Source organism: Cloeon dipterum, chromosome 2, assembly GCF_949628265.1.
Source record: "Cloeon dipterum chromosome 2, ieCloDipt1.1, whole genome shotgun sequence".
Classification (NCBI taxonomy): domain Eukaryota; kingdom Metazoa; phylum Arthropoda; class Insecta; order Ephemeroptera; family Baetidae; genus Cloeon; species Cloeon dipterum.
This window is the reverse complement of record NC_088787.1, coordinates 23856290-23864965: the sequence shown is the minus strand read 5'-3', so window position 1 is coordinate 23864965 and position 8676 is coordinate 23856290. Positions and strand designations below refer to the sequence as shown.

Genomic DNA, 8676 nt, shown 5'->3' with positions numbered 1-8676 from the left:
TGCAACACAAATCAGCGCTTCAATTAGTTCTTGTTATTGATCTCGATCTCCTTGCTATTTTTATTTTAATTTTCACTGCATGACCGTGCAGCCTAAAAAAATTTCCTCCTCCATGGAGGTGTGGAATTTGTTCAATTAGTTTAAACACATAGTTACAGTTGCAATTGATTTGCATTGATTTAATTTGCATCTTCCAAGAAATATACTCCAGAAAGAAAAAAGTGCCTTGACTATAGAACTAACTTCTTGCCGTAACAATCAACCTTTCGAATAATTTACCACAGGTATAAAAGGAGCTTAAAAAAATTAAACAAAATATTATGAATCCTCATCTATAATCACATTAGTATTAGTAATTAAACGGTTAACAACCAGATTTTTTGGCAAACAATTGTTCCACGTGTGATTATTTGACGTACGTGTGGCTTTCTATTGTTTCCAAATTTAAGAATTTTCAACTAAAAATGGAAAAATTAAAAGCTATATTTTTTAAAGTTCCACATTTCCCATGATTGTGTTTTACAAATTTTCTTTTTTATGAAGAACATGCTTTCAACAGCAGAGGTTTCTGATAGTAAATTCTTTGAGCTACTTTTTCAAGCAACTGTCGTGAGTGACAACTCTGATCGTGACCTGTCTGATAAGAAATTACTCCCACTTGCATATAAAAAGGGTTCCACTTCTGCCTCACAGCTCAATTCCGTATCACCCTCCGTTTCGCAGACAGCTCGCAATATGAACAATCTCTTTCTGGTATATGAAAGTAGCACACAAATGCCCACTTCCTTTTAAACGAGAAACCAATATTTAGATTTTGATCACCGTGCTAAGTCTGGCTAAAGCTCAAAACGATTCGACAACTGACTGCGCGTCTCTTGATTTTAAGGTAATAATTTTGCTTTTGCAATTGTCCTCAGAAAGTTCTCATTTGAAAGCACCAGAGTTTGCCGAAAACTTGTTGCAACCAGCCGTACGGTGACCTCTTTCCTTCAAGCAAACTAAGCGGCTTTAAAGAATGTAAGTCCACTTCAGCTCTGCTGGACTGGGCCAACAGCTACAAATTAAACAGTCTGCAGTCCAAGGACATTAAAAACTTCATAGATGAAAAATCGAAATCATTCAGTATGTGTAAGCTATATCAAATAATAGCTATATTTTCGTGCTTTATTTGCAGCTTCCACGATTTGCGCACCCGCCGTGAGTGTTAAGAATATGACAGTAGATTATAGTTATTATTTCTGGTTCCTTTCTCTTTAAGTTAATATTTATAATAAAAAGTCAGTACTAACAATGTATGTACTAACAATTTTCAATCTAGATCTTCATGAACTGCCTTTTTAAAGCCAATAATTTTGTGGTGAGTGCATTTAATTTTTCTATATATTTCACCGTGTTAATTTTCTCTCTTCATCATTCGTATCATCATCATCTTCGTCTTTAAGAATACAACCGGCTACATTGATATAGAAAGTTTGAGAAACTTCTTAGAGACAAATGCACCGAACGACACTTGGAAAAACATCGTTACCTCGACTCTCGAGCCAATGGACCCCTCAAGCAGTACTGCTTATTTGTTCACTGACAGTAAACTTCGTTAAATAAAAGGGAATCTTCTTGATTTTCACAAATAAATTTTAGTCGTCGAGGACAACTTTGAAAAGGTCATCTGTCCATCTGAAACAGTCAACATGCTGCCACTCATCATGACCCAAATGCTGCAAAGCGAGTTCGTCTGGGTAATATGATTACAAGAAGAAAAGGTTTACTCTCTAAACTAGCATTGCTAAAACGCTTGCAGATGTGTCCCAAACAAAATCTTTACACAACTAGTATGCTATAAGCAGTAAATTGACTAAAAATTATTTTGACTGACGTTTTTACAGCAAACAAGTGCAGCGTTACGATGAAGAATTTCCAGTACTGTGATGGAAAAGTGTATTCCAATACTGCTAAAGGAATTTTCTTTTTCCCTTATGTGTGAAAACGGCAGAAACTAACGTCTGAAACACGAGAGAAAATAAAATTTTATCCAATCAGAATAATAATTGTATTTTTGTTATACCAGTTAAAACTGATAAGTTTAAAATAAAAATATTTAAATAGCAAGAAATTGAATAGCACTATAGTACATATGCGATTGAAGGGAACATTTGTTATTACTTTTACTTATAACTTTTATCAATTTTGATTTTTTTATTAGAGTCAATGTAGATGAGTGAAGCAACTTGAGAGCGCAGTCTATTGTTTTTAACGGCTGATGAGAGGAAATGAGGAAATTCCAAAGTGCCCTTTTGTCAGCGGCGCTGTTTCTTTACGAGTCGTGAGCCTATTCTCTTAGCCAAGCTTCTAAGGGGGTTGACGGCTTATTTAGCCCGTCGATAAACTAAAGAAGGGTTGTGTCTTTGAGTACCATTCCTGTGGCTATTTATTAATGTGGGACGTTGTCGCAAGTACTACAGAGCGGCTAACCCTAGGGCTGAGCGAGGGGAAGAGAGCAAGAGCCTGCGTCGGACACGGCCTACGTTAGGAGAATCAGGGTCGTCTCTGCCTCGGGATCCAGGACTGAGAGAGAGCGTCACTCCGTGCGGGGTAGTTTTATGTCTCAGGCTCCTCCCTTCGCTCTCCCATTTGGGCGCCCAAATAGTAAACATCGTTCATATATCGGTAACCAAAATCGTATTCTCGTCAGGTTAACTCGAGGGGGCGGATTACGGCAACACAACCTTGAGAGAAAATGGCAACGCTGGGCATAAGGCAAGCATTGTACAGTGTTTCAAAGTCGAGCTAAAAAACGGTGCCGTAATCAACCCCCTGACACCTTTGTTGATTTTGCTCGGCACGATGTGTATTTTACTAACGATTGTCTATTAGGGCGTAGCATGCTGGGCACACCGGTTCTCGTTAGGTCACCGAAGTTAAGAGCATGCGTTGTAGGTGGTTGCTGGATGGATGACCGCCTGGAAAGCCTCCATACCTGCTGCTTAGCTCTAAGGCACACTCGCTACTTGCTGGTTTGCACCTTTCCAGCATGCATGATTTGGCATCACGGGACGAATGTCTTAGCGTTTCAAAAGGTCCTCGGTTCGGAGGCAAGTGGCCCTTTCAGTGGACTGGGTCCCTGTGCGGCCTGGTGCGCCCATGTTATCCGTTCGCGGTGTTACTGGTACCCAGGTTTCAGCATTCACGCTACTAGTACAGTGCGCGCCCTTCCCAGTCCTCGATCAGGGATAAAAAAGATTTTATAAGGGAAAAAAGGCTATATCTAGGACGAGAATCTGACAGTTATATATCACCCAAATGCTATATATTATTTTCTTTTTATACCATCGCATATTTTGTTCAATTTCGAATGTAAAAAGAAATAATGCAACTTGAGAAACATTTAAATTTACTCTCCTAATTTTCACATTAATGTGAAAATTACAAAATTTAATTTTAAACAATTTCTGATCTCCACTTAAAACTTATTAAATATTACATATTCCTAGTGTGATGCTAAAAAAATAAAATTTAAACCGCTTGGAATTTTGCTGTTTTTTGCTCGAAGAGAAACTCTCATTGGTCAAAGCTTATCAAACTTTAAAATGGGTAGGGGAAAAACACACCATAAGTTGACAGTATATTGCCCAAAAGAGCAGCCTAAATGAAACCAACATTGCAGTCAACTCTGAACTTGATTGCAGGAAACATGAAGCCCTTTGCTGTTTTCCTTTCCATTTTCTTTTATTTTTCGTTGGTGGCATGTGCACCGCAAGATGCGGGCATGGCTGCAAAATCAGGCACCTCTGCTACGGGAAGAAAGGAAAAATGGGCAAATGATCATTATGTTCCAGCGGTAAGCCACATCAACCCCCATGACATAGTCAGAGAAACTAGACCTGGGGGAAACTCTGTCAACGGATACTACACTCTCGTCTCGCCGAAGCAACGTTGGCCAAGCACCGAAATTCCTTACAAATTCGAAGCCACAAGCGAGTTTAGTAAGCATTTTGAGTTTTAAATTTAAATATGGCTAATAATAATTCAGCAAAATTTCGGACCCCAAACGAAAACTTTGTTGCTTTCATAATTTCTGGTTCAAATATAATTTTTTACCAATTCTAGAAAAGATTTGAGCTACCATTAACAGGCTCCTCACAAAATAAAATCATATTTTTAACAATTAAAAAAGAAATAAATGTCAGCTGCCGATCAAGAGGGCATCATCATAGAGGCGATGGATGAAATTTCCGCAGAGACGTGTCTTACGTTTAGTGCAGCGGTGGACGGAGACAACGATTACCTATCGTTTCAGCAATTACAAAGTGGCTGCTTCGCTGAACTAGGCTACGGTTCTGGTGGAGCAAGAGTTGTGAACGTGAACAGCCTCGATGGCTGTTTGGATGATGTAAGCAGAATGCAACCACGTTTCAAACTAAAAATTGATTTTGCCTCTACTTTTGCAGACAACCACTACGATTCACGAAATTATGCACGCTCTCGGCTTTGAGCACGAACAGAGTAGGTATGACCGCGACCTTTACGTCGAGGTCCAGTGGGACAACATAGATGCTACATTTAAATCAAATTTCGATAAGCTGCCCCGCACTTACGCCTTTCCGCAGTACAATTTTGACTTTGGTAGTGTCATGATGTACACTTTGGATGCTTTTGGCAAAGGAGGACGGCCCTCTATGGTTTTGACGGTATTTATAACAATTTATTAAAGGGAAATATTTCTCATTAGATATTTATTTTTTTATTAACACACTCGCATTTCAATATTTATGATCAAACAAAACAGAGTCTCCTTAACACTACAATTATGGGGTTTTCAGCCCAAAGCGAGTGTCACCGATGAGTATGAGGTTGGTCGAGCGACAAACATGTCTGCCTCCGATATTGATCGTATCTTTTCGGCCTATGGGTGCTATGACGACTATGAAGAACCAGATTTTGGCCGTATTAATGGAAGAACTCAGCGGCTTACCATTTTCTAATTTCTCAATGTGATTTGTGGATTGTGTAAAATAAAATTAACGTTGCATACATGTTTGAATGTTTAATCGAAATTAACACAGAAATGCTCTTAATAAATTATAAACAGCACTAGAATAATTGCTATGTAACAAGTTATAGTTAATTTGAGTAATGGATGTTGGCTCACACGTAAAATCAGAAAATAATAGGAATTTTTTCATTATTTTTTACGATTCCACACCCATCAGGTGCCCAGCTGTTGTTACAGCTATATTAAATAATATATCAATTTATTTAACACAGATTTTGTGTACCATTTTTCAGTCATTGATTGGTTCACAATTTGAATTTCAAATTTCCTTTATTCATTAAGTCGGAATACAATTTACAATGACTTTTGAATAGTTGTCAAGATCAATTTTAAAATACGTAATCACACTACTATACACATTTACAAACACACGTCTTTCCACTCACACGTCATATTCTCATTAAAGTCATAAAATTTGTAATTGCACAATATTTTTTCACCACTTTTACGAATCGTTTATAATCCGAGATATCTTTCACTTCCTGCGGGAGATGATTGTATATTCTTGGAATGCTTAACTGCTAGGCTCTGCATCGTTAGCTTCAAACTCACTATTGGCACATGAAGCAGGTCATTTTAATTCACTTGGTGATTTTTTCTTGTTCACCTCACAGAGAGATCAGACACTTCTCTGTTTGCTGGAAACTTTTCAGGGTGCGCCTTGCAAACTTAACGCACTCTAATACGTAAAGGCAAAAGACAGGGAGAATTTCAAACTTACTTAAGAGAGGTCTACAAGATACGTGTTCAGTCCCATTCTAGGATCTTTTTTCTGCCATTGCCCATACTATCCTCTTCTGTGCTGCAGCAACCCTTTGCAAGTAGGGAGAGTCACCGCAAATAATTATCGTATATAACATTTGGCTTTGGGCATAGGCAAATTATATTTGACGCAGGGTTTCTTGATTTACTCGAAGCCTCATTTTTATAAAATGGTTAGTAACGCTTCTCAACTTACTGCAAATTCGTTCACATTGCTCTTGCCAGCTCATGGTGTCAGACACAATTACACGAGGATCTTTCCACTTTCTGTCGCTTGAATTTCGTCGGAATTTAGCCACACGGAAGGTTTCACTAGATGCCGAATTTGTGCTGTATGCGTCTGAAGCTGAAGTATCTTTGTTTTTTGTGTATTAAGGCGGAGGTTTTTCACAACCGCAAACTGTGCAATTTTCCCGTTCATTTCTGTTGTCTTCTGATTAACCTCCTCGTATGAACTATTTTTTAGCATTGCAATCTTAAAAGCTTACGACAGACTGACTTTATTTTTACCACAGATGACAAAATGTTAGAAGCTTATTATCTTTGTACCACAAAAGTTACACTCACAACTAGGCAGAGACTTTTGTTTTTGCAAATTAAACAGTGGAACCCGTGTCAAGCGTTTGCCGTAGCATAAATATGCTAACGTCTATTTTTGGTCAACCATTGCCTGCGTGTCATAGAATTTCGGCAACAATCGAAACCTTGAATAATATATAACTAGTTTTAAAAGAATTTACCGTAATACGGAGACATTTAGTTAAAAAAAATATCTCTTCAATATTGTCAACAAAATATGTCGACCAGTTCATACAAGTTGAGAGAGGCAAAGCGCTCTCTTCAAAAATCTTGAATTTACCGGTTCTAATTTGTTTATTGTTTATTCTCACCGTAAAATTTACATAATTTAATTAAATTATTTTTAAGGTTGCTTAAACAAAATGACAATATTTGTGGCGTTTTATTTGATTAGATATATTTTAATTAACGAATATTTGTTTACTATCCATTTACTATGCATAGCTTTAAGTGAGCATTTTTGGATAACCTCAGTGTCACGTAAACCTTGTGTCACTTTTGCAAAACAATCTGTTCGTCAGAACAAACATAATATTATGTTCTGAATATATATGAGCAAAAATTTACCGTGCTCTGTGCTTGATATTATCTCACATAAAATAAAAATCCAGGTATTATTATCTAATTTTTTCCGGTTTTTACTGAAGTGGACTTATACAGAGAAGTAAAAGACTCCTTTTGCCGTGGACGAGAATATTTTGTCGTCACAATACTGAAAATTGTTCATCAAAGATTCACACTTGTTTTCTGTGGATTTAAATTAAATATCAGAATTCAAAATGTCAATATTATACAATATCGCACTTACTAGAAGTATACAAATTTTGCATTGGGCACATCTGAAACAAAAAGGCGAATGCGGTCATGAAAAACCAGAGATCTTAAGTAAATACAAAATTGTTATTAATTAACGCACCCAAATCAACTCGCTTTGCAGCAGTTGCATCATCATCAGTGGCAAGAGGGTGATGTTTCCCGTTGGTGAGCCACAGTCGATGTATTCGTAATCATTTTCTACGACTGCAAGACCGTAAAATACATTTGCATATGAGCGATATTCAAAGACCTACTATCATTGAACGAATAGGAGTTTGCTTTCTCTGGATTGAGAGGATCCAAAATTTTACTCATCATAGTTTTCCACGTTGAGTTCGGAGCGATGCCCACAAGATAAGATGACAAGTTAGGGATGTTGATAGTTCCATCACCTAAATTCTAGGATTAACTGTTATGTACCTATATAGGTATATTCTGAATAAGGCTTACAAAGAAACTGTTCTTGATGAAAACGCATCTCATGAATGCCTGCAATAAAGATATAATAAAAAATCATATAGAGAATTATGTTCAGATTTTCTTACGCCAGCAGAACAAACTTCTTTTTCTGTAATTAGTGCAGACTTTCTGTAGTCAATTTGCTTTTAAATGTATGGTCTCACGCACTGTAGGCCTTTGATGTTATGTCGATGAAGTTCTTCATGTCCTTAGACTGCAGCGTGTTTATTTTGTACGAATTTCCCCAGGCCAAAAGATTTGGTTTTGGACTACAACGTGACATTCCATTGGTCATACTGAGCTCATCTAAAAGAGTGCTGAATGGGTGCATGCAACAGGTCGATGACAGTTTCTGGATAAGATTTTACGGTTTAAAAAAAGAATGATTAAAAATAATAATTAAATTCACGGTGAAGTCCATTTTGGCGCATTCGGTTGTACTGTCAGATTGGCAAAAAGCCACTGGTAAAAGACAGAGGAGCTGCAAGTTTTGATTGAGTTTTTCTGCTTGAAAGGTTTAGTTTGTTTTACCGCGAAAACTAAGGGTATTTTCATTGTGCCCGAGTGTGTTGGAGAATAAAAATGGACTATCAATGCGAGCTCTCTGCTCTCTTTGTCGAGTGTGCCGCAAAATAATTCAGTAGTGGGAGGGACTTGTAGGTGCAATGGGAAAAGCCTTTATTCAAGGTGGGGCGTTCAAATTTCATGTTGCGGGATTTTTTTTAATTAAAGTAATTGGTATTGTATGTACTTGTTGGTATGACAATGATATGTGCTCAAAGTTAATATAATTTTGCTGGTAAAATTCGACGGGAAGTGAAACTCATGAATCGAAGCAGCAACCCGATTCCGTTAACTAGTTGTGAGCAGGAAATTATAGTAGAAATATGGTAAAATATGGCTCATAATCCATTTAGAAAGCTGCATTTAATCGCATTTTTTTACAACCTGCTCCCCTTGGGTTATGAGCTCACTGGGTCCCAGGTAGCTCCCATTAACACCGCTGAGCG

General features: G+C 37.5%; 3 protein-coding genes across 4 annotated transcripts; 2 read left to right on the top strand and 1 right to left on the bottom strand.

Moving 5' to 3' along the window:
• Window positions 1-710: 710 nt before the first annotated feature.
• LOC135936337 (uncharacterized) lies at window positions 711-2039 on the top strand. Of its 2 annotated transcripts, none has more exons than XM_065479110.1 (9): window positions 711-753; window positions 812-886; window positions 942-1122; window positions 1175-1197; window positions 1319-1357; window positions 1443-1584; window positions 1639-1736; window positions 1799-1829; window positions 1884-2039. In XM_065479110.1, exons 1-9 carry the CDS (start codon window positions 736-738, stop codon window positions 1979-1981), a joined length of 705 nt encoding a protein of 234 aa, XP_065335182.1. In that variant the 5' UTR covers window positions 711-735; the 3' UTR covers window positions 1982-2039. The 2 variants fall into 2 exon arrangements, with proteins under 2 accessions (XP_065335182.1, XP_065335183.1); XM_065479111.1 differs by having other exon boundaries at window positions 1779-1829; window positions 1884-1950.
• Window positions 2040-3657: 1618 nt separating this feature from the next.
• LOC135936496 (zinc metalloproteinase nas-13-like) lies at window positions 3658-5030 on the top strand. The gene is made up of 4 exons (XM_065479327.1): window positions 3658-3980; window positions 4185-4387; window positions 4446-4685; window positions 4818-5030. Exons 1-4 carry the CDS (start codon window positions 3689-3691, stop codon window positions 4977-4979), a joined length of 897 nt encoding a protein of 298 aa, XP_065335399.1. The 5' UTR covers window positions 3658-3688; the 3' UTR covers window positions 4980-5030.
• A 1975-nt stretch (window positions 5031-7005) lies between these two features.
• Window positions 7006-8270, bottom strand: LOC135936744 (uncharacterized). The gene is made up of 9 exons (XM_065479680.1): window positions 8198-8270; window positions 8076-8147; window positions 7835-8018; window positions 7753-7775; window positions 7658-7696; window positions 7462-7606; window positions 7308-7411; window positions 7200-7230; window positions 7006-7138 (listed from the first exon to the last, which is right to left on the bottom strand). Exons 1-9 carry the CDS (start codon window positions 8219-8221, stop codon window positions 7044-7046), a joined length of 717 nt encoding a protein of 238 aa, XP_065335752.1. The 5' UTR covers window positions 8222-8270; the 3' UTR covers window positions 7006-7043.
• Between the last annotated feature and the right edge of the window lie 406 nt (window positions 8271-8676).

Coding starts and splice junctions, on each gene's coding strand:
- LOC135936337 (XM_065479110.1), top strand. Junction 887..941: donor GCGCGTCTCTTGATTTTAAG/GTAATAATTTTG, acceptor TGAAAGCACCAG/AGTTTGCCGAAAACTTGTTG. Junction 1,358..1,442: donor TTAAAGCCAATAATTTTGTG/GTGAGTGCATTT, acceptor TTCGTCTTTAAG/AATACAACCGGCTACATTGA.
- LOC135936496 (XM_065479327.1), top strand. CDS start 3,689: ATGAAGCCCTTTGCTGTTTTCCTTTCCATTTTCTTTTATTTTTCGTTG. Junction 3,981..4,184: donor CGAAGCCACAAGCGAGTTTA/GTAAGCATTTTG, acceptor AATAAATGTCAG/CTGCCGATCAAGAGGGCATC. Junction 4,388..4,445: donor TCGATGGCTGTTTGGATGAT/GTAAGCAGAATG, acceptor CTACTTTTGCAG/ACAACCACTACGATTCACGA.
- LOC135936744 (XM_065479680.1), bottom strand. CDS start 8,221: ATGAAAATACCCTTAGTTTTCGCG. Junction 7,697..7,752: donor AAGAAGTTTGTTCTGCTGGC/GTAAGAAAATCT, acceptor TCTTTATTGCAG/GCATTCATGAGATGCGTTTT. Junction 7,231..7,307: donor TGCAAAGCGAGTTGATTTGG/GTGCGTTAATTA, acceptor TTTTTGTTTCAG/ATGTGCCCAATGCAAAATTT.